Below are 25409 nucleotides of genomic sequence, written 5' to 3'. Positions count from 1 at the left end.
AATCTTAACGTTTGACCACTTGCAGACCACATTGCCTTTCCAGAGGTAAGCAGCATCCAGAATTCCGTGTTCATCACTCTCATGCCTGTCATGCTCTTACTACACAGGCACACAGTAGGTCCTCGATTCAGGTCCATAGGCTCTTGGAAGTGGCAGCTGGAAGAGAAAGGACACGTCACAAAACCAGTGTTCCATAGGCTAACAGATAGGACAACAGTCTAGTTCCCATGGCATGTTTCTTGTCACAAAAACATCAAACTTCTAAGTAAAGACTCAAAACATGTCTAAGGTTAAACATTAAAATAAATGTGAGCTACACATTTAAGAATGATTCATCAAGCCCTGGCCAGTTTGGCTCAGCGGTTAGAGCATCAGCCTGTGGACCAATGAGTCGCAGGTTCGATTCTGGTCAAGGGCACGTACCTCGGTTGCAGTTGGTCCCTGGCCCTGGTTGGGTCATGCAGGAGGCAACCAGTCAATGTGGCTCTATCACATTGATGTTTCTCTCTGTCTCTCTCTCCTGCCCTCCCACTCTATCTAATGATAAATAGAAAAATATCCTCAGGTGAGGAATGAAAAAGATTCATCAAAACAATGATTTTCCAACCCACTGAATCCAGTACACGGTCATGGGTGGCTGGGGCATCTCTGCAACTCAGGGCATCCGCCTCACGTGCACATCTTTGGGATGTGAGAAGAAACCAGTCCCCAGAGAAAACACGTGGACATGGGCAGATGTGCCAACTCTGCAAAGCTGGGAGTCAATTTTCTCCAACATTATAATGAAATGAGGTTGAAAACCAGGTTATTCAAGGACCTGCCATACCTCATTTTATTGTACTTTGTTGTGCTTCTCAGATACTGGGTTGTTTGGGGTGTGTTTTTTTTTTTCAAATTGAAGGTTTAGGGCAACCCTGTGTCAAGCATGTCTATTGGCACCACCTTCTAACAGCATTTGCTCACTTCGTGTCACATTTTGGTAATTCTCACTATTTTGGATGGTGGTTCTGCTAATGAATCAGGGCAAAGTGAATTGAAAACAAAGGATTCACCATTCCAGATGCCATTAAGAACATTCATTACTCGTGTGAAGAGGTTGAAATATCAACATAAACAGGAGTTTGAGAAAGAAGTTGGTTCTAACCCTCATAGATGACTTTGAGGGGGTCAAGACATCAATGTAGGAAATAACTGCAGATTTGACAGAAACAAAAGAGAACTAGAATTAGGAGAGCCTGAAGATGGGACAATTCTTGCAATCTCATGATAAAATTTGAAGGGACGAGTTACTTTGGGATGAGCCGAGAAAGTGGTCTGGAGATGGAATCTACTCCTGGTGAAGATGCTCTGAAAATTGTTGAAATGTCCACAAAGGACTTAGAATATTACCTAAACCTAGTTGATAAAGCAGCAACAGGGTTTGAGACGATTGGCTTCAATTTTGAAAGAAATTCTGTGAGTAAAATTCTATCAAACAGTATCTAGTACTACAGAGAAATTGTTCGTGAAAGGAAGAGTCAATCGATGTGGCAAACTTCATCGTCATCATATGACAAGGAATTGCCCCAGGCTTCAGCAACCACCACCCTGATCAGTCAGTGGCTGCCAACATCCAGGCAAGACCCTCCACCAGCAAAAACATTACAACTCAATGAAGGCTCAGATGACGGTTAGCATTTTTCAGCAATAATTTTAATTAAGATATAATGCTATTACACTTCATAAGTTACAGTATAATGTAAACATAACTTTTATATGCACTTGGAAACCAAAAAATGTATGTGACTTATTTTATTGCATTGGTCTGGAACTGAACCTACAATATCTCTGAGGTATGCCTGGATATAGTATCTGTAAACCCTCAGTATTGTGCATGTTCTAAACCTGATACTGTCTCATTCTGCAGCTTTGATTTTTCACTTTTTTTTTTTTTTCCTCACCCGAGGACATTTTTCCATTTTTTGTTCAGGTAGAGTGGGAGAGAGAGAGAGGAACAGAGAGAGAGAGAGAAACATCGACGTGAAAGGAACACATCGAGTGGCTGCCACCCTCACGACCGACCAGGGCCGGGGACTAACTGCAACCGAGGTACGTGCCCTTAGCAGGAACCGAACCCGGGTCTCTCAGGACTGCAGGCCGACGCTCTAACCGCTGAGCCAAACCGGCCAGGGCTATTTTTCACTCATTTTATGCTTAATCCGTGTTGTATGTGAAGCTCTCTTTCATTCATTTTAATACCATGCAGGAATATTCAGTTATGAGCTACCATAATATGTGTGTTCTCCAGCTGATGGCATCAAGCTGTTTCCAAAGCTGTTTCTGTGTTGTTACTAACACTGTGGAGGCACACTCTTGGACATGGTGCTCAATGTGTTAGTTACTTAGGATAAGCACATTTTAAATTTACCAAATTGCCAAATTGTTCTTCAAAGTGATGGGATATTTTTACAAATCAGATGGGTGTAAAATGGTATTTCTTCATGACTTTAGTTTGCATTTCTCTCAGTTACTAAAGTATTTCATTGTTCTGTTATCTGTTCACATCCTTGGCCCATTTTTCTATTGTATTATTTCTCTTTTTCTGAGTAACTTTTAGGAAGTCTTTATTTTATATGCAATCTTTTGTTAGTTTTATATTTTGATGTTATTTTATTACTTTTATTTTAATATAGTCAAATTATCAGTCTCTTCCTGGTGCTGTTAAGTAACACGTGGGGGGTTTTTTTTTTGTTTGTATTTTTTTCATCCTGAGCAGTATAAAGAAGCAAACAAAAATGAGTGATAGTCTTACCATCCAGTGTCATAAAAATAAACACATGAAAGCAATAAATCCATGAGTTAAAAAACTCAAATAGTGGCCTGGGCCGGTTTGGCTCAGTGGTTGGAGTGCCGGCCTCCAAACCAATGAGTCTCGAGTTCAATTCTGGTCAAGGGCACGTACCTCGGTTGCAATTCATCCCCGGCCCTGGTTGGTGTCGTGTGGGAGGCAGCCACTAGGTGTGTTCCTTTCATGTCGATGTTTCTCTCTCTTCCTCTCTCCGTCCCTCCCACTCTATCTGAACAAAAATGGAAAAAATGTCCCCTCAGGTGAGGATTAAAAAAAAAAAAAAAACTCAAATAGTGGAGGAAACACATAAGCTACACGCCCCTCCCCCTAAGCCAGGTGACCACTGTTAAGTGTATGTATAGTCCCAGTTTCTATGTGTATAATAGCATTTATACATGTCCTTTAAAGTTACACAAAGGAATACTGTTGACACTATTCTGTGCCCTTTTGTTTTTCCATATGATAGAAGATATCATACTGTTTTCTTATCAGCACATCAGATATGCCATGCACAGATATATCCTTTCGTTAGATTGAAACCATGTGCTTTTGTTTTGTTTTAAAAAAATACAGCGGTTCTCAACCTGTGGGTGGCGACCCCTTGGGGGGTCAAATGACCTTTCACAGGGGTCGCCTAAGACATAACAGCAAAATTACAGTTATGAAGTAGCAACAAAAAAATTTTATGTTTATGTATGTATAAAAAAATTTTATACATGAAAAACTGTATTAAAGGGTCACGGCATTAGGAAGGTTGAGAACTACCGTAATACTCTTGATTGATGGGCTTAATTGCTCCCAGAATGTGTGTTTCTGAGAGGAAAACTTAGTTGGTTTCGGTGGAAATATGGTTGGGGGAAATGTGCTTTTAATCTGCTTTGGTTTAGCCCAGCCTTCCAGGAGCGCATGTTATTGCCTAGGGCAACTGCAGTGACAAAACGGGCATGTAGGGTGATAATGGAGGGCTAGTAATTCTCCAAAAAGTGCCCCCCTCCCCATGTTTCTACTATAAGGATTCTTGGAGCATAGGACTATAGATCCTTGTCAAGATCCTTTCAATACATCCCCTTGAGTGGCGTCTAGAATGTTATGTGTATTGCTGAACCAACGCAGGACTAAAATGCATTCACTTATCCATGTCAGTAAACCTATCCTGATTGTCAAAAATTAGGATTCTACCACCTTAGAAGTATTGTTAAAAAAATTTTTTAAATATCTTTAAACTGCTATCTTGCACAAAAAGTATTTTAATTGTAACACATATGGCTATAATTTCCACTGTATATTTCGTGAAAACTCATAAAATGTTTTTTTTAAGCTAAGGATCTAAAATTGTACAATATTATACTTAAAAGTTTTCAAACCTCTGCATTTCCATTTTCAGCATGTTGGGCTATTCTGCTTTCTACTTAACCCATTAACGATGTTCACTGAAGACAGTCCATATATACAGGCATGTCTGGCTTGGAACAAGTTATTACATGCACAGGGAACTAACAACATACAATGTAGAATGTATAGAATGATGGGGGTTTTTTGGAATAGAGGTGAGGAAAAAACTGCATTATGTCCACAATTCTGCCCTGTGGAGCTGGTTAACGTACGTGAAACACCAAACAAAAATGACTCCAACACATACACATAATGTTACTTCCATTTATCCATTTTGGATACAAATGTTTCCCAAAATGTTTTGCTGACTGGGGGGAGGGGGGCATATTTTACATGCACAGAGTACTTCAGAACATTTTCTGCTTGCAAGTAGGCTGACGTTCAAAGTCCAAAAGTAACTTCGGGCCTAGAGACATTTTGCTGACCCAGGAAAAAGACCAACTTTGGACTCAGACAATTTTGTTTCAATTAACATGCACGATTAGATTCTATGTCAGCAAATACCTTTAGAAAAAAAAAGTACACCACAAGCACATTTGGGAAACATTTATCAAATATATTTAAAGTTTAGATGATAAATGCATAGAATTATGCCAAACAACTACAAAGTGAACAGGGATATATATACTAAGTCCTCCACTAGACCAAATTCTTCCAGTGGAACTTTTCTTTATGGGAACAAAGCAGTTGGGATGAGCTTTTGCACACACTGCTTTTTATCAAGCAGGACACCACAATGGAACTCCTTGAGATGTAAACATGCACAAGCTCCTTCCAAGAAAGTGCTCACCCAGAGAATGACCTCGTTTAGACAAGGACTAAAATACTAAAAATAATCAAGCTGTGTTAAGGTGAAACAGTGAAAAATTGGATTAAATTTGTTGATCTCTCTCAAATCTACATTTTCATACTGTTTTTATCCTTGGCTAATGTGTTTCCTCAGAATCATCTAGGGCTCATACATACTGATAAATTTTTTTTTTAATCCTTACTTGACATTTTTCCATTTTTGTTTCAGATAGAGTGGGAGGGAGAGAGAGAGAAACATCAACGTGAAAGGGACACACCAAGTGGCCACCACCCGCACGACCCAACCAGGGCCGGGGACAAACTGCAACCAAGGTACATGCCCTTAGTGGGAACCGAACCCGGGTCTCTAGACCGCAGGCTGACATTCCAACCACTGAGCCAAACCAGCCAGGGCTATACCGATAAATTTTTTTTTATTCTAGCCTGAATTTTCTGTTGACCCCTGACGCAACTAAAGTAAATTTGCTTTATAATCACACTGTATATAGAACATAAAACAGGTGCTAAGCTGCGGTATCATCCCACAAAAAGATCAAGTATGGTGACGTGTCCCAGCCATGCAACGTGAAAGACCCAGAGAAGTCAGAGCCCTGGTGTCCTGATCGGTGGTCTTGTGCTCTTATGATACCATGGGGCAAACGTGTCTCCACGTTTTGGTAAGGACTGGCATGCATCTGTTGTTGGGAGTGGGATGAGAAGGCGGGAGTAATAGCAGTAAAAGGGCTAATCACACAGGAGACTGGAGCAATTACTCTACAAAAAGCTTTACAATAGTAAAGAGCCCGGATGTCCAGAGGACAATTACTAAAATACTTTGAACTATAACAAACACATTACTGATAAATGAAATCTTTCCAGGAAGCCCTTTCCTAGAGCTCCACATCCTGACTTTTTGGCACATTTTAGTAAAATATACCAGTGTTGACATTTAATGTAGCCACAGAAATGCCATACAGATAGCTGTTGCTTACCCAGTCTCCAAAATGAAAGGCAGCAGATGACAGGTAGCCAATGCCCTCTTAGTTTTGCTCTTCTGCAAAATAACCCAGTGCAAACCATGATTTTTCAGTCATACTTGGCACCAAAAAGAACAGGTAAGGGAGGAGGCTGCCCGCAAAGGCTGCTAGTCCCTCAGGTTCACACACCGAGGCCGAGAATGTCCACGCGTGGAGCACGTGCTGCCCTTTCCTTAGATGTCCATTTGTAAAATGAAGCTCAACACATTAACTTTTAGAATATTAGCATAACGCAGCCTACAATGTGAAACAATTTGTTCCTAAAACACTGATGTCCAGGTGATTTTTTCCTCTACTACATTGGAAAATGAGCCACACATCCACAAGTGGTATAATGTACTCCTCTTGTACCTGGAGAGCATGGTAGAAGTCAAACACCATCAAATACAGATAGAATCTCATCACACGGTCTCAAACGTCCAGTATTTCTAACTCCCAGACGACTAAAATATCTTCCCCAGCCCTACTGTGCCTTTTCCCCCAAGATGCACTGCACTGTTAAAAGTAGCTCAGTTTATGAGATTTAGCACACAGTAGGATCAGATTACCTCAAATAACTTTTAAACCAATACTCTGCACACCTTTAGTGATATAATGTTCCAAGAATAAAAAGAATCACAAATTTTGCACTTAATAACTTTATTTTGGTAGTGATTTTCATGTAGTAACTCTGAAATAATTTTACATCTTATAGAATCAACCAAATAGTAAATATTGGAGTTGTTCAAAACCCAAGTTCTCACCATCAGAGAAGGAAGATACAGACGGAAGGGAACGGGGGTGAGGAAGATGAATGTTAGATTTGAAATGAAAGTATCCGAAGGAACCCATGATGTATAAACAATGCATTTTCTGGTTCTGTTCCCTGAAAGGGCCCAGAAACAATGGCAGCCCGGTAGCACCTAGATCGTGATTTCCAAATACCATTCCCCAAGAAAAGAATGTAGGCTTCTCCTTGAAGAAATAGCCAATTACCACCAATCTGGGACAGGCAGTGTAATGATAAACCCAGAATATCTTGCTATAGCAAAAAGCAAGAAAGTGCTCAAAGATTGATAGGCACAGGTCAAAATAACCTATGAATAAGCTTAAAGGTGTTCTTGTTGACCAAATTCAGAACAACAACAGTAATTTAAATAGAATATTTAGAAAGAATCAATGAACCCACATTAATACTCAAAAAAAAAATGGGGCCCTGGCCAATTTGTCTCAGCGGTTTGAGCATCGGCCCTCAAACCAGAGTGGTTGGGGTCATGCAGAGGACAACCCGATGTGCCTGTCACATCAATGTTTCGCGCTCTCCCTCCCTTCCTCCTACTCTATCTTAAAAAAAAAAAATCAATGGAAAAATATCCTCAGGTGAGGATTAAAAAAAAAAAGTGGGTAAGAGGGAGGAATAAAAGTGCTTCTTTGTATGAGTGCCAGCCAACAATGCAGATGAAATGCTAGACTTAGAAAGTCCCAATTTGCAGCAACCAATGTAATAAAATAATGGATTCTAACAAGCATAATCAATAAACACTAAAATCATTGAGTGCACAGGATATCCAAATGGTCTCCAAATATCTCGTCCCAGATTTTTTTGCTCAAGAAAAATATTCTTAAAATAGAAAGATCTGACAGAAACCCAGTGACAAACTTGTTGGCAATAATGTGAGAATAACATCATGTGCCTCCTGACGAGATGTGATGCAATGAAGGGGTCTTACCACATGCCATTATGGTGACTTCTGCCAAAATGTTTATCCTGAACCCACTCAAGCGAGAAATACATAATTCTACAAGCTACCTGGCCTTTTTCAAGTGTCAATTTCATTTTTAAAAAAGGGGGGTGGGGAGGGACCGCTCTAAAGACTACAGATATATGACAACTGATTGCCACGGGTTTGGATCCTAGATTTTAAAAAAAGAAAAGCTTTAAAGAACATTTTGGGAGAAATTGAGACTCAAGCTTGAATATGTACGATACATTAGACCAGCAATTTTCAAGTGGTGTGCCGCAAGAATTTTTAAAACATGCAATACCTATTTAGCCAGGGGCACTGACCTCTTTTCCCTTAATTGTCAAATAAAAAAATGACAACCTCTAATACAATAGCCGTCTGGTATGAATGAATCAAAATTATACATATTTTGGGTGGGAAGGAGGGGGTCAGATCAGCAAAAAATATATCTGTTGGTGTGTCGCAGAATTTTAGTAATTCGTTTAAAAGGGTTGAAAATTGCTGTATTAAACAATTCTGCATCAATGCTCAATTGCCTGGGTGTGGAAACTGTATAATGAAGGAAATGTCCTTGTGTTTTAAGAGACATGGTGGAACGGTCATGGAACAGGCATAGCAATGGGAAGTAGATGCCACTTTTTTCAAGGGAAAAGTGTGCTTACAGAGACTATGGCAAAATAACAACTGTTGAATACAAGGAAAGGATATATGATTATTTCATGGTACTATACTTTCTTCTTTTCTGTAAACTTAAAAAATTTTCAAAATAAAATTTTTGAAGTAAAAAAATCAAAATAGCCAGGTTACTGATACCGGGAGGATGTATTTGGGGCCCTAGCAAAGTGGAGGATCCTGCTCTCAATTTTAACCAAACCCAATGAAAGACCAGAAGTGATTATAGAACAAACAGAAGAATCAAGCTAAGGTGGCAAATCCCTAAACCTCCTCTTCCCATTAACTTAGACATGTGAATGGCAAGTGGTACAAACGTGTTGGTAAATGAGTTTTAATGAACCTTAACCCATTTTATCAGCAAAAGATAGAAAATGAAATTAAAAGGCTAATATGTTTCCCTTCTAAATTATAATTCCAAAGGGTCATGGAGGATTGGGGGGCAGCGGGGGCCAGAGATGATTTTAAAAGTTATACAAAAAATAAAAAGTTAACACAGTGGCTCATTTTGAGAAGTTGGCAGAATGATGAAACTAGATGTTTTCTTATCTAAATCTAATAAACATCTATAATTAGATATATACAATTAGAATAGAGCCCATATTGTTTTAAAATCTCCCAAACTGAGAAAAGCATCACCACCAGTATGGTGTTTTATCTTTTAACAAAAGAACTATCCCACCACGATTTTTTTCCTGGAGCTTATTTTGTAAAGATAGATATTGAATCAGCCCACACTTAATTCCACTATCAGTACATAAAATGCTCCCCTAAATATTTAGCATTCTCTGTCTTAATAGCTCTCAAAAACATGGCTGCACCTCAGATGCTGCTGGTAGACTGTTGAACTAAACACAGTACTGACATTTCTGTATGGCCATTAAACTTGAAAAAGTATTTTTATTCAAACGGTTGGGAATTTATTATGAAATCAGCCACCCTATTCCCACCATTTCCTTCTGAAATCCCAGCAAAGTTAATGACTACATGGCGGGATAGTCACTCAAACTTTTTAATCTCCCTTTACACATTATATTAACATTCATATTGCAAGGCATTCCATTCACAAATATTACAGTTTGATAAAAAACTTCACACACATACCCCCGAAAGTCTACACCAGATTCGCTCACTTGACTAAATCATTAAAATAATAAAATGAAAACATTATCATAATTCTTTTAAAGCAATAAGGTCTGAGGCACTCTGGGAAGGATGTTCTCGTACAAGTATAACATGTCAGTGGTATCAAGTTCTCTTACAAGAAAGTCACCTGAAACCCAGTGATTCAAGCACCCTTTAATGACAATGACTCTGATCTGATCTGCCTTCACTGGATACACTCCCATCGGACTGAACTACTGAAAGGAACATGGATACTGGGCAGCTGAGGTTCTAATGAGGTTCCCAGCAATGTAAAGGTGAAGTGTGTTCAGCACCCCAAGGACAGCTGTGTCCCTTCTGCGAGGAAACAGTCCCATCCCCAAAGAGGTTCCTCCTTCTCATCACAACCAGGGTGACTACATGTTAGGATCCAGCATCTCACGTGACTTCCTCTGCTCGCTGCTGGAGAGATTCAGAACTGGCTTTCCCATCACCTCTGCAGGGCAACCTCCACCCTTCTCTGACCATCTCCAAGGTGTGCCCTCGAAATAAAACAGAGTGGACAAAAGGGAACGTCTTCCCTCCCATTTTGACCAGAGGTCTGAACTAGCAATGTATTACAAACCCCAGGCTCTGCAGCAGTCGGCCACCATTTGGAGTATGGCTATTTTTACCATAAACTAGATTTTAAAAAAACCTATTAACCTTTTTGCAAAGTGAATTTTGCCACATCCATTCACTGAGAGTCTGAGTGCTTCCTTACACACAACTACAAGGTAAATAATTAGCAGGGGGGAGGAGGAAGGCCAATTCCCAAGCGGGAATTAAATCGCTGCACACTATGGGTCCACGTATGACAGCATATAACCCCATCAGAGCAGAATCAACACAAACCCCGGGCACATAGTGTTCCGTAATTACATATATGGAATTTAAAAGGTATACATATATATCTCCTATATAATAAAAAAAATCCGAAGCAACATATGTTGCTGAAGTTCCAAGGATTCTCACCTTCCACATTCATCTACTGGAAAGCAGCTGGCTCTCGCTGGCCCAGTGGTGGCAGTGATAAAAGCAACTAGAAGCAAGTTTAAGTAAAAGTGCTCAAAGGGCAAACGAGAAAGCAGGGGTGCAGAGATCTGGGGAGGGGGCACAGGGGAGCAGTGAAAGGAGTTGAAAATGTTTCCTTTATTTTTCTTGGCTTTTCCAGACCCAAGACAAGTTCTTGAGGACACAGGTCAAATGCTGCAGTCCTTCCTTATCTATAGTCAAAACAAAACAAGTAATAAAAAACTGCCTCTTCCATTCTGCACTCTCAATAAAAAGCATAGTACATCCAGGTGTTACTGAGATGGGCCATCTCGGGGAAATTAAAACTGGGACATGAAGTGAGGCCGCTCACTATCCAGTCGCCGGGTTAAGATTTCACAGCCAGTGTCCGTGACGAGCAGCGTGTGCTCGAACTGAGCAGACCGCTTCCCGTCTCTCGTCACCGCAGTCCAACCATCCGGCCAGGTTTCATCCTGCCATCCACCTGAAACCACCAGAAACACGTCTCAATTCCATCACTCAGTTTTCTACATAAGCTCTAGGTAAGTGTATCTGTGTATCTTATATCCTTAGATAAACACAGAAGACCAATTAGAAAATTCACTATTGAGATTCCTTTTTACCCTTCAACTAAGTTTTAGCTAAACCCTTTGATAATATTTAAATTTGCACAGGTGTGCTATAACTTGACATGTTTTATGCTTCCCAAATATCAAATCAAGACGGTATTTCCAAAATAAAGATACTGGGTTTTGTTACAGAAAATATGTTGATACCACTCATCACAGAACTATAAGGAAAAAAAGAAGGCAGCCTCCCAAACAGCCTCCAAAGCTCCCCTCTGCCATTTGAGTGTGGGCTGGATTTAGAGACTCACTTCTAAGGAAGAGAATCTGGTAGAAGCGATGAGATGTCTCTCCCAAGATTAGGTTATAGAGAAGATGGGAAGGATCCACAGAGAGGTATGTCCTTTCATACAGGGCCCAGGACACATACCAACTACTACTGCCTCACTCTGCATCCCCTAATCCCAACAAAGAACTGGCAGAAAGAGGTGTAGGCTTCACAAACCAGCCCGAGTCATCACTGACTTCTCAGTGAGGAGCACTAATGATGACACTGCGTCCATCTATCACCTCTGCCACATGCCTACCACGGGAATAACAACAGTGAGGACATAAAACTGCCAGCGCTGAGGACGCCTGTGCTGTGCTTTCTCCACAACAGCTGCGTGGCTCCACCTGATGACACGAGGGCAGACCCTGAAGAGGCAGGACAGCTGAGGACACTGCAGTCCGACAAAACGCTCCATTAACTAGCTAAATGACGTTAGGCAAGTTACTTAACCTCTTCGAGGATCAGTTTGCTCCTCTGTATTGTGGAGATAGCACCTATCTCATAAGTCGTGGAGAATTAAATCATTTAACTGTGCCGGCCTCAGAGTAAGTGGCTATACTTTTTCCCTCCTCCTCTCCACCCCCCAAGACCTCCCCAATGTCAAGCAAGAATTTCTACACAGGCTTGATGGAGGCTTATAATTATTACAATGCAGGCCCTGGCTGGGTAGCTCAGATGTCTATAGCATTGTCCCCATATACAAAGGTTGTGGGTTTGATCCCCTGTCAGGGCACATACTAGAAGCAACCAACGAACGCATAAATATGTGGAACAACAAATCAGTGTTTCTCTCTCTCTCCCTCTCTCTTTCTCTCTCTCTCTCCCTCTTCTCTCTAAAACAATCAATAAATAAAAATTAAGAATTATTACAATCCTTTGACAGGATCTTTAGGAAAAGGGACCAGGATTCAAGTCCTTCACCATCTACTGACAGCAGAAGAAAGAACCACTTCCTTGCCAACACTTACAATGTTCAGTTCTCTACATGACACCCAACCAAGTCAGAGATGAGACAAGGCATGGAAATGAAGCAAAAAGTAAGCAGAGCAGACTACTAATCTGTGCAACTAAAGTAAACAAAAATTCAATTAAAGAACATACAGCATCATTTTTTCTCACCTTCACAAATCATTGGCTCAATTGTAAATACGTGGCCCGCCTTCATCACTCCAACTGCTTTATTTTCTGAAATTAAAAGAAAAAAGTCTCAAAACATAGCAGAAAACCAAGTGCATTGGTGACAAGCTCACTAGAAAGAGTACACAACTATATTCCCATCAGTCATTCTCAATTAACTTCTCCTCTCTTGATTTTCCTTTGATAAAGTAGAACATTCAACAAATGATAACCACCTACTCTGCAGCAGATACTGTTCTAGGTGCAGTTCATTCTGCTTATGCTTTCTCTAGGAAAATACACAGGTATCCAGAGGCTGAATTTTAGATGTGTTATCACTTTTATAAAAGGAAAAGTCCCACCATTTATATTATAGCAGGATTAGAACTGCAATCATAGAACTAAGCAAAGATCCATTCATCCAGGTGTAACAGTTTAGGGGCATGTTTGGATGTGGGGTGGGAGTCAGGACACAGCCCACAGAAACAACCGCATGATTTTCAAAATTTTATAAGTTATCTTCAAAGGGGAACAAAGCCTCTGCACACTAACCTATATTTTTTAGTGCTGATGAGACTATTCCCATTTATTTGAAATCAGAAATTCCATTTCTACCTCCAGATAATTGTTTCAGCTTTTTGTCCAAGTTCACTAATATAAGAGTATTTTGCAGAACCATCACGAGAAACACAACTATGAGTTACCAAATGGCCAAAATTTAAAAATAGGGATAGGCCTTTTTAGACAATTTCATACAAAAACAGAAAACCAGTTTATATTTCAAATTATAAAGCAACTGATAACAGCCCTAATAAATGAATGCCTGCACTTGCACAGCCAGACCAGCAGATGGCAAAAGCATGGCTTCGGGGGTTTTCAGTCTAGTTGTTGGTCTTCATGGTGGAGGCTTTGGTAATGAATGACACCTGTCCACTGAGGCTGAATTTACTGAACACCACACTTTCTAGGTATGGTCTAACCTCACCTACATCTTTCCTTGTGAATAACTATCATGCTGGTTTCCACTATCTTAGGTATTGCCAAAATCTGAGAAGCAAACATAATTTTGACTTTTTATTTCTAATCTCATGAACTTTCTCCAAATGACATGCAATTACAACATATACAGAACTGGTCCTATTCCCTTGTGGATATCAAAAAGAAAACATCAAGAGTGTCAGTGTAGTGTCACAGAAAGAAAAAAAGGATAAAGAAATGTAGAGCTGTGCTGTCCGACACAGCAGCACTGGCTGTGTGTAGCTACTGAGCACTCGAAGGTGGTTGGTCAAAGTGGGATTCAATCCAGAAATGCAAGGCTGGCACAATATTTACAAATCAATACATGTGATACACCATATAAAAAATAAAAGTTAAAAATCATATGATCATATCAATAGATGCTGAAAAAGCATTTGACAAAATACAGCACCCATTTTTGATAAAAACTCTCGAGAAAATGGGAGTAAGGATCATACCACAACATAATAAAGGACATGTATGATAAACCTACAGCCAACATCATACTCAATGGGCAAAAACTAAAATCATTTCCCTAAAGAATAGAAATAATACAGGGATGTCTGCTTCTGCCACTCTTATTCAATAGTACTGTAAATCTTAGCCATAGAAATCAGACAAGAAAAAATAAAAGACATCCAAATTGAAAAGGAAGAAGTAAAACTCATTATTTGTAGATGAGATGATTTCGTACATAGAAAACCACCAAAGACTCCACCAAAAATCTACTATATTAATAAATAAATTCAGCAACGTAGCAGGATACAAAATCAACATCCAGAAATCGCTGGCATTTTCTTTTATTTGTTAATTAATTTTTGTTACAGATGTCCCCCCCAGATACCCTCCTCCCTATCCAGCTCCTTAGCTGGCATTTTTATCCACCAATAATGACCACACAGAAAGAGAAACTAAAAAAAATCCCATTTACTACTGCAACAAAAAAATCAAGATACCTAGGAATAAACTTAACCAAGGAAGTAAAAGACCTGTTCTCAGAAAACTACAGGACATTGAAAAAAGAAATAGGGGAAGACATGAAAAAGTACAAGCATTTACCATGTTCATGGATTGAAAGAATTGACATTATTAAAATGTCCATACTACCCAAAGCAATCCATAGATTCAATGCAATCCCCATCAAAATACCAACAGCAGATTTCACAGATCTAGAAGAAATACTCCAAAAGTTAATATGGAACCAAAAATTACCCCAAATAGCCACAGTAATCTTGAAAAAGAAGAACAAAGTTGGAGGGATCACAAGTCCAAATATCAGGTTATACTGCAAAGCCATCTTAATCAAAACAGCCTGGTACTGGCACAAGAACAGGCATACAAATCAATGGAACATAACAGAGAACCCAGAAATTGACCCAAGACATTATGCTCAATTAATAGTTGACAAAGGAGGAAAGTGCATACAATACAGTAAAGACGGTCTCTTCAATAAATGGTGTTGGGAAAATTAGACGGGTACATGCAAAAAAATTGAAACTAGACCACCAAACTACACCATACACAAGAATAAACTCAAAATGAAAAAACAACTTAAATGTAACTCGCAAAACCATAAAAATCCTAGAAGAAAATGTAGGAAGTAAAATCTCAGATATTACATGTAGCAGAATTTTCATGATACATCGCCTAGGGCAAAAGAAATAAAGAAAAATAATAATAAATGGGACTACATCAAACTAAAAAGCTTCTGCACAGCAAAAGAAACAACCATCAAAATGAAAAGGGAACTCACTCTATGGGAGAACACATCTGCCTATGCTACATCTGATAAGGGGTTAATTTCAAAATATATAGAGTACTCATACAACTCAACAAAAGAAAGACACACAATCCAATTAAAAAATGGGCAAAGGACCTGAACAAGCACTTCTCCAAACAGGATATACAAGTGGCCAAGAAAAATGAAAAAATGTTGAACATCACTAATCATCATAGAGATGCAAATTAAAACTACTATGAGGTATCACACATGCCAGAATGGCTGCCATCAACAAATCATCAAGTGTTGGCGAGGGTGTGGAGAAAAGGGGACTCTAGTACACTGCTGGTAGGAATGCAGACTGGTGCAGCCACTATGGAAATCAATAGGGTGTTTCCTCAAAAAATTAAAAATTAACTGCCATTTTATCCAGTGATCCTAATTCTAGGAATATATCCTAAGAAGCCTGAAACACCAATCAGAAAGAATATATGTATCCCTATATTCATAGCAGCACTATTTACAATTGCTAAGATCTGGAAACAGCCCAAGGGTCCATCAATAGGTGAGTGGATAAAAAAGCTGTGGTACATATACACAATGGAACACCATGCAGTTGTAAGAAAGAAAGATCTCTTACCCTTTGAGGCAACATGGATGGACCTGGAGAGTATTATGCTAAGCAAAATAAGCCAACCAGAGAAAGACAAAATATCAGTGATCTCACTTTTTTGTAGAATATAATGAACAAAATAGATCCAGAAACATGGAAGTAGGGAACAGAATGACAAACCTCAGAGGAGAGGGGGATGGGGGTGGCAGGAAGAGATAAGCCAGAAGACTTCTATGCATACATGCATAACCAATGGACACAGATACTAGTATGGTGAAGGTAGTTGGGGAGGGGGATCAATGGGAGGGAGGAGGAGGAATATCCGTAATAAAAAAATTAATTAACTAAAAAGTTGTTGGCCAGAATGAGATAGGCTGTAAATATAAAAATAAGCCAATTTCAAAGACAAAAAGCATATATCTCAATAATTTTAACATTCATTAAATGTTGAAATGCTAATATTCTGAATAGATTAAAATACACTATTAGAATTAATTTCACCTACTTCTTTTTACTCTTTGATTATGACCACTAGAAAATTTTAAATTACATACGTGCCTCATGTATTCTATTGGGCGGCACTGATACAGGGAATCTGAGTTCCACTCCTATTTTTGCCTCTAATTCATTATTCTAGAAAAGTTACCACTCCCACGCATCTTGACTCATGGTTTCAGTTTCTCAACATTTTTCACTCAACTAATACACATTATCTGAGTGACTACACTACTGCAGACATTGTGCTAAGTCCTTTTTAAAAAATTTGTACCTATCATCTACCTGATAGAATTATTGCAATATACATTTTAAATGTAGGGTGTTATCATCATGACTTCCCAACCATTAATAACAAAGAACCAAAGGAACTCTCACCTAATAAGGAATTCTCTTACACAGAAGGGGAGGGAGGAAGTTACACAACAATCTCCGGGTCCCTTCCTCAGCTGGTTAGGAATATGGAGTTACACACCAATGCAGAGATCACTTACATTTCAAAAGGCCTCTGCTCCACTAAGACTTTCTCGGCAGTTTCCTCTAATACTTACCTAAAGTGATGGCAACACATTCGAATTTATATAACCAGATTTACATGTGACTTTTCATAAACATATCAAATGCATGCAATGAAGTAGACTGAACTCGCTCTTGCTTTTTTTCAGAATTTTTTTATTTCTAATTAAATGTTTTTTTAAAAACTCAAGTGGCATGTCTTATATAGCATGGCACTGTATTTTGCTGACCCCAACATCCTTGACAGGCATCCCCTTCTGGTGCACACATTCTATCTTCTTCAGTCTCCCCTTATACAGTCCACACCTAAACCTGAGTTTGTCGCCTCTGCAAGGAAAGGCACTTTTTTCATTCCCGCCCTGCAATGCACCCACTCTTTTTATTTCCACACAGGTCTCTGTAATCAGCACAGCTACCTCCATTATGTCTAACAGAATGCACATCAGCTGACTACAGGGCTTACCAGGAAGGAATGAAGTCGGCTACTAATTTTCTGTTCCTAGCTTTTATTTCAAACACAATTCACAGCTTAAATAAAAGGAACTATGTGGTCTGCTAATAAATGCTTATTGATCTATGTCAACTGCTGTGCTCTAAACCACTTCTTCAGCTCCTCCAATTAAGTGGTTTCTCACTCGTTTCCCTTCCTCTTCACAACTAGCAATGCCTAGGATTTTACCCCCTCACAGTTCAGTGCATTGGGCTGACTGGCGACACCAGTTCACACCTCCAGTACATTCTAGTACCACTGCTAAATCTGTCTTCCCAAAACAGCAACTTCACCTTGCCATTCCTCTGCCCAAAAATGTTACTGCAAATCCCTACAAATAAAGTGAAATATCCTCAGGCTGGCACTGCCTACTACTAAGTAGTTCCTAAGACAGAAGACTAAACCAAGCTTATATTGTCTTTGTTCAGTCTCAACTTGAAGCACTAATCATGCTTCCCTTCTACCTGGGCCCAGGGATCAAACTTGCAACCCAGGTACACGCCCTTGACTGGAATCGAACCCAAGACCTGTTGGTCCGTGAACTGACACTAACCGCTGAGCCAAACCGGCCAAAGCTTCCCCTCCACCTGGAATGCTCTTCCTCATCTTCTCCACCAAACCAAATCTCAGCCAGTCTTTATTTGTCCCTCAGGCACAGCGCCAAGGTGTTTCAGTCTTTACCAGGCAGCACAACGTACAGGAGAAGACTGACTCTAGAAAGCCAGACAGAACCTAGGTACAAATCCTAGCCCTTGCATTTATTTACTAGTGGTGTGAGGTTGTTACAGGCAGTTAGAGCAGAGCAAGGACAATGGGCCAGGAACAGAAACGCACCAGGGCAGAGAGTCCCAATGCCTAGGCAAGGGGCAAAACTGGGAAAACAAGAACCTCGCCCCAGGTTGAGGCCTCCTGACCTTTACCTCCCTAAAGATAACATCTAGGTCTCAGTTATATTTCAGCTCCAGGCCCAGAAAAGCAGCAAAACCAGACAAATGACCCCATGACTGCCTCAGGACCCACTGCCTTGGCGCCAACCGATCAACAGAGACCACTGACCCTGAAAGAGTACACCTAGAAAGCTGATGAATGTTCTATGGAGCCCTCCTGAGATCTCCCTTAAGATTCCCACCTGCCAGAGAGATAAATACCCTCAACACAAAGAATCCAGTGTACACTCTCCGGGGAGCATGCCCCATGCCATTCCCTTCCCCCTCTTCCCTCTAAGGGACCCCATGAGACTTGCAACCAGGGAATCAATGGGCAGTAGCTGCTCGTCCCAGGCTAACCCCTTGAACCTGTCTCCAAGGCCCCCTTTTCTCAGACTCTCCAGGGAGCCAGAGCAGCCCGCCCAGGCTCTCCTGTTGCTTCTTCTCTGCCCTTCCTCGTTTCACTGTCCTAAGTGTGTTTTTGCTGCAGTCAATAAATTCTTGCTCGCTTTGCTGCACTTTGTCTCTTTTTTTTTCCTCAATGTTTTGTTCAGATAGAGTGGGAGGGAGAGAGAGAGAGACAGAAATATCGATGTGAAAGGGACACATGGAGTGGTTGCCACCCACACGACCCAACCAGGGCCGGGGACAAACTGCAACCGAGGTACGTGCCCTTAGTGGGAACCGAACCCAGGTCTCTCTGGACCGCAGGCCGACGCTCTAACCGCTGAGCCAAACCGGCCAGGGTGCACTTTGTCTCTTGATTGAAATCTTTCCTTCGAGAAGAACTGAGATCTCATAGTCTCATCAGTAACGACGAGTAAATAAATTACTTCTCTAAGCATAGAATCTGCTTTTTAATATAGGGCTAAGAAATTATGCATAGAGTTGTAATGATCAAATGAGATAATATAGCAATTTTCAAACTTCTTCATCTCATGGCACACAAACTCATTACTAAAATTCTGTGGCACGCCCAAAATATATAATTTTTTGCCAATTTGACAAAAAGTATAATTTTGATTGAATTACAAAAAATTAATAGTAATTACCTACCCTTTTTGCTCCACATGACTTTTTATTTATTTTTTATAATCCTCACCCAAGTCTATTTTTAAATTGACTTTTATTTTTTATTTTGATTTTTTTTTCTTTATTTATTTTTAGAGAGAGAGGAAGGGAGAGGGAGAGAGAGATAGAAACATCGATGAGAGAGAACATCGACTGGTCACCTTCTGCATGTTCCCCACTGGGGATTTGGCCCACAACCTGGGCACGTGCCCTGACCAAGAATAGAACCAGCAACCTCTTGGTGCATGGGTTGATGCTCAACCACTGAGCCACACAGGCTGGGCTTTCCATTGATTTCTAGATAAAGTGTGAGGGAGAAAGGGAGTTGAGAGAGAGAGAAAGAGAGAGAGAAAGAAAGAGAGAAAGAGAGAGAGAGAGACATCCATCGATGTGAGAGAGACACATCAAATATTCCTCAAGACCCTGACTAGGGCGGCCAAGGACCAAACCCGCAACCGAGGTACATACCCTTGACGGGGAATTGAACCAGCAATTCTTCAGTCCACAGGCTGACACTCTAACCACTGAGCCAAACCGGCCAGGGCCCAAGTGACTTTTTAAAACATCAAGTACCTATACTTGTATATAAGGTTTTCTGGTACCAAGAATTAACCAATCAGATGTGACATGACCAATCACTGAGATTATGCATGTCATCATCATCACCATTCTGAAAGTTAACATTAAGTGCTTTCCATGTACTAATATCTCACTTAATCCTGATAACAGTTCTAGGGTAGGTGCCAGCCATTCCCTACTATTGTAGAGATGAGAAAACTTAAGCACAAGGACATATGTGAAAGTATCTATGTAGCAGTGGCCCACTTACATAATTGCTAAAATTCCTTCTTGGGTCCCTTATTGTGAAAAGCTTTCACTTACAGCACCAAATAACAAGACTTATTCCTGCATGTCTTATATTTCCAAGAAAAATATTTTCTGGAAGATATTAATTGTTCTACACTTCCTTTGTCATTCTATCAGACAGCACTCAACTTGAGGAACGGTACTTTGCCTATTCCCCTCACGTATACCAACAAATAGTACAAAATTTGACATACACTAATAAGAACTCAAGTGATGGCTAAACATGTAGCAGAGACTGTTGGCTATTCACCAAAATTAATTTACTTTTTTCCAGAGTACTCAGCTAGGTAACAATACTAACCTCCCTTACAGTTAGTGTAGCCATGTGACTAAATTCCTGCAAATGAAAAGTAAATGTAAGTGATTATCCCAATTCCAGGCTGGCTCATTAGAATCTCCCAAGTGTACCCCTCCAAGCTCCTCCCCTTCTGCCCCAATAATTACAGATTAGAAGGGCAACTCCCAAAGTGATCCTGAAAGCTGAAATTGGAAATGACAGAGCCTAGGCCACAGAATAACTGCCCCCCACCCCCCACAGTGCGTTGGACTGTTATGTGAACAAAATGAATGTATAAACATGTATTGTGTTTGAGCAAATATACACTTTGAGGGTCTACTTATAACAGCTAATAAATTACTCTAATAAATACAAAACAGCAGGCCCTGTTAATGTTTGAATAAATATTTGTTGAATAAATGGTTAGCAAATACCAAGTCTTTGGACAGTACTTACTGGCATAGTGGGGTACATTGGGGGCTGTATGAAAAAGCTTATGGATTCCATGCCCACAATAGCTCCGAACAACTGAAAAGCCATTTGCTTGGGCATGCTTCTGAATAATGTTGCCCAATTCTCTGTATCGAACACCAGGTTTCACTAAAAGGGAAAGAGAAGACATACGAAACATTAATAATAACTAACATTTACTAAGCAATTAGTATCAATGTGCCAGGGAATCTTTCTGAATGCTTTATTGGCCTACATGCTGAAACTTTCAGATGAGGAAACTGAGGCACAGAGAGGCTTTTCTGGCAGTAAATGGCAAAGGGGCGATTCAAACAGTAGCAACTGTACTTCCTCCTTTGATGCTGGAAAGGACCCCACGCATACAGTAAATGGGGGGAGGCACCTTTTGCTTTCTGAATGAACAAGAGAAGGGGAAACAGTTCTCTTCCTCTCTTTTCATTTAGTGTGCTATTCTAGTAAGTGAGCAGAAGAGATAAGAGGAAAGAGCACCAGAGAAAAAGGAATGTCCAAAAAGTAATGACTTGTCCGGCATTTCAGTCTCACCAACTTATCAAATTACTTCCTCGGGGCTTCTTTATCCCCATGAGAGTTGCCTCTGAGGGTAAGGTATAGAAAGGTACTTCTCACTAGTATACACTTCCTACCTCATTTAATTTTTGTGACTTTTACTTCTGTTTCAATAAAAACTAAAACAAAAGAAGTGGTTCTCATTGCTGTTACAGTTCACCTAGCACCAAGGCCCCTAACACTGGGCCCTGCCAGACTCCTGGGGAATCTAGCTAAGGTTCTGGGGGGCATGCAGGAGGCAGCCAATCAATGTTCTCTCTCATCAACGTTTCTATCTTTCTCTCCCTCTCTCTTCCCCTCTCTCTAATATCAATAAAAAAAAGTACAAAAATAATAAATAAAAAATAGAAAATTAAAATTTTACTCAAAAACATTCCATACTTTCCTCCTCATTTATCAGCCAAAGAAAGATAAATCACAGGTGAGACAAAAGATGATAAGCAATCATTCAGTCCATCCTCAAACCAGCTAGGGGAGAGGCAAGGCGGGCAGGGACAGGAATGCCCAGTGCAGTGACAAGTCATTCAAAACCATCAGCACAGAAGTTCCAGCAGGCGCCCAGCACTGGCTGACCTGCGTCGATGGCTTGCATCAGGCACTCATACGTGGTCTGAACCAGCTTCCGTGCTCCCTCATCCACATCTCCAACAAAAAACGTCTCGTTTAGGTCCCCGTGATAACCATTGCGATAAAGAGTGATGTCCACTGCAAAGGAATGTGTGAAAATAAAGAGCACATTTGTTTTTATTTCAAAATTGAAGTCGTTTCTCCAACATAACAGCATTAAGCAGCTTAATGAGAAAAATAATGTCTGCATTCTCAAATTAGACCCTAATGGATATACAGTTACTGCCTGATAGACACTCCTTATCTATAATACAACTAAACTCATCGTGAAGAACACAGACATGGTCACACAGCACGAGTCAGATGGTGGGCTTTTATATACTCTTATAGTAGTGATTAGATATTTTATAGCAAAAGAAAAATGCATCCAGGATACATATATGCAAGATCAATAACCTGAGTTAATGCAATTAAAAGAAAGACTTTGCTACATTTGACATTAAACAGAAAATACTTATTATCTTCAACCAGTTTTTCCTCCTCCTGGTGAATCAATAAACAGAAAAACATTATTCTTCACTTATTTTTCAAAAATTTGTTTGCCTTTGACTTATTTGTGAATATTCATCCTTCTCTTTGTCCCCATGTTTAAGAATACAGATTAGCCCTGGCCGGTTTGGCTCAGCAGTTAGAGTGTCCGCCTGCGGTCCGGAGAGGCCCGGGTTCGGTTCCCGCTAAGGGCATGTACCTCGGTTGCAGTTTGTCCCCGGCCCTGGTTGGTCGTGCGGTGGCAGCCACTCGATGTGTCCCTTTCGCATCGATGTTTCCCTCTCTCTCTCTTCCTCTCTCTCCCTCCCACTCTGTCTGTACAAAAAAAAATGGAAAAATGTCCTCGGATGAGGATTAAAAAAATAAAAAAATAAGAATACAGATTACACCCTGGCCGGTTTTGCTCAGCGGTTAGAGCATTGGCCTGCAGTCTAAAAAGACCCGGGTTCGGTTCCTGCTAAAGGCACGTACCTCGGTTGCAATTTGTCCCCGGCCATGGTTGGGTCGTGTGGATGGCAACCACTTGATGTGTCCCTTTCATGTCGATGTTTCTCTCTTTCTCTCTCTCTCCCCTCCTCCCACTCTATCTGAACAAAATATCGAAAAATGTCCTTGGGTGAAGATTAAAAAAAAAAGAATACAGATTATTACTATACCATTATAATGCACTACATGTAAACTAAAGGGCACCGTAAATGAGTATTTTTATTTATTTTGGGGGGAGGTACATGCCCCTAGCGGGAACCGAACCCGGGACTCTCTGGTCCGCAGGCCGACGCTCCAACCCCTGAGCCAAACCGGCCAGGGCTAAATGAGTATTTTTAAAACATGAGTTTTCAATCAATCCACAATATCACAGTACAGGTGTGTTAGCTCTAGCACAATACATATATTCCTGAAAATTCTCACACATTATGCATATAATAAATAACAGGATTTATACAAAAAACAGGGATCGGGAGACCCCTCAAAACCTATGAACAGATACCCTAACAGATACCCAAAACCTATGAACAGAAAGCAATAACAATCCAAATAAAAAGTGTCTCCATTATCCTTCCCAGCCAGCATCACAGTCGGTGCATTCTCTGTAGCCTTTAACACTTGGGTTCATGCTTCCTCATTAGATATGTAGGTCCCTGAAGATGCCAGATTACTAAAGTGACCAAGTTCATCAATATTAAAAATACCATCTAGGGAGTCTTCTTCATCATTTTCTTTTTTAATCAGAGGAAAATTTCTGGCAGCTTCTCCCTCTGCACTTGCAGCTTCCCAGGACAGCTTAACTTCTTCCATCAAGGAAGGCACTCCTGCAGGATTTTTAGCTTTTTTCCTGAAGGTCTTCATATGTTACTAAGGATTTCTCTTTATCTATAAGAAAGCCTGCCCTGAGCTCTTCAAAACATTAGTAGACTAAAAGAAAATGCAAAAAAGTTCCCAGTCGAATCAACATTACTCCTGCATTTCACTAACATCTTTCACCTATTTACCGATCACACATGATAATCTGCGTTAAAGAAACACATGCTGTACCAAATGCATCATACTAGAAGTATCTTAAAAGCAGTATCTTAAAACCATAAAAAATGTTTCCACAGATTTAAGATTTTAACATTTAAATATAAAAAAAGGATGAGGTAAAGACAGGAAGCAAGAAAACACAAGTCACTATCAGGCTCCCCAAACCTTGATGTTTCTTTGCTCGTGGTGACAAAAGTCACACATACCATTAACAATATCACCTTCTTGCAAGGGCCGTCTGTCTGGAATTCCATGACAGATCACTTCATTCACTGAAGTACAACAGGACTTCGGGAAATTATAATAATTCAAGGGAGAAGGATAGCAATTTCTTGCAATGCATGCCTACAATAAATTAAAATACAGAGAAAATAATTTGGAATGTGCAAAAGAAAAAATTAATCTTACACAATTAACTAGATTTAAAAATTTGAAAACTGTGATATTTGTTCTGTAGATGCTCTTTATGAAGAATTTGGTCAATATTTTATTTTAGAAATAGCAGCACTTATTTTACACAGTATACAACAGACTGTAGGCAAAACCAGTTTACTGATAATAGCAAAGGAAAATCAAATGTATGTATTACAAATATGAAGATTCTAGTTTAGAATTAACTACTTTGGAAAAATGTATCCTTTCCAGTAAAAAGATAGTATTTAAAGTAAATATTAACATGCACTTTTAATATAATTATAATTTCTTATATAGAAACTAGCCTATATCCCTATGACTAAAAAATGAATACCCATATAATTAAGAGCTAAAGTCCTTCCAGAGACATTTTACTCACTACATTCATGTGAAAAAACAAAGAAACCTCTAAGAAAATGGTCAGGTTTTACATAACAAGTCCTATTTTGCTAATATTTTCACACAATGGCAGTCATAGTATATATAATTTTTCTTTCCGTATTACTAACAATTTTTAAGTAGTTGCACATTACAGTACACAATAATCTTGACAATTACACTACTATTGGAAATTTTAAATGTTTCCTGAATTACAAAAAGTATTACTCCTTGCCAATAACTATACACCTATCACTTTTCCCTTGCTTAACAAGGCACTTCTCTATTTCTTACAGCAGACTGTCTTGACTAAAAATGCCAATTCCATCACAACTTGTA

The 25409-nt window shown here is 39.8% G+C and overlaps 1 protein-coding gene across 2 annotated transcripts in view; it reads right to left on the bottom strand.

Annotated features, from left to right (window-relative positions):
• Nucleotides 1-30: 30 nt before the first annotated feature.
• The window catches only part of METAP1 (methionyl aminopeptidase 1), an 84162-nt gene continuing 58783 nt past the window's right edge, over nt 31-25409 (bottom strand). Inside the window, exons 7-12 of one of the 2 annotated variants that reach the window (XR_004956798.1) lie at nt 24485-24623; nt 22215-22346; nt 21060-21203; nt 12615-12680; nt 10560-11082; nt 31-156 (exon numbers count right to left, since the gene is read on the bottom strand). Coding sequence is in view for 1 of the 2 variants with exons in the window: in XM_036242724.1 (XP_036098617.1) it covers nt 10919-11082; nt 12615-12680; nt 21060-21203; nt 22215-22346; nt 24485-24623 (645 nt within the window). In the remaining variant the exon portion in view is untranslated. Of the gene's footprint in view, nt 157-9364; nt 11083-12614; nt 12681-21059; nt 21204-22214; nt 22347-24484; nt 24624-25409 lie in introns of those variants that run through there. The other variant, XM_036242724.1, reaches the window with a different exon arrangement.

This window comes from Molossus molossus, unplaced genomic scaffold (assembly GCF_014108415.1).
Source record: "Molossus molossus isolate mMolMol1 unplaced genomic scaffold, mMolMol1.p scaffold_m16_p_1, whole genome shotgun sequence".
Classification (NCBI taxonomy): domain Eukaryota; kingdom Metazoa; phylum Chordata; class Mammalia; order Chiroptera; family Molossidae; genus Molossus; species Molossus molossus.
This window is presented reverse-complemented; position numbering and strand designations above follow the sequence as displayed.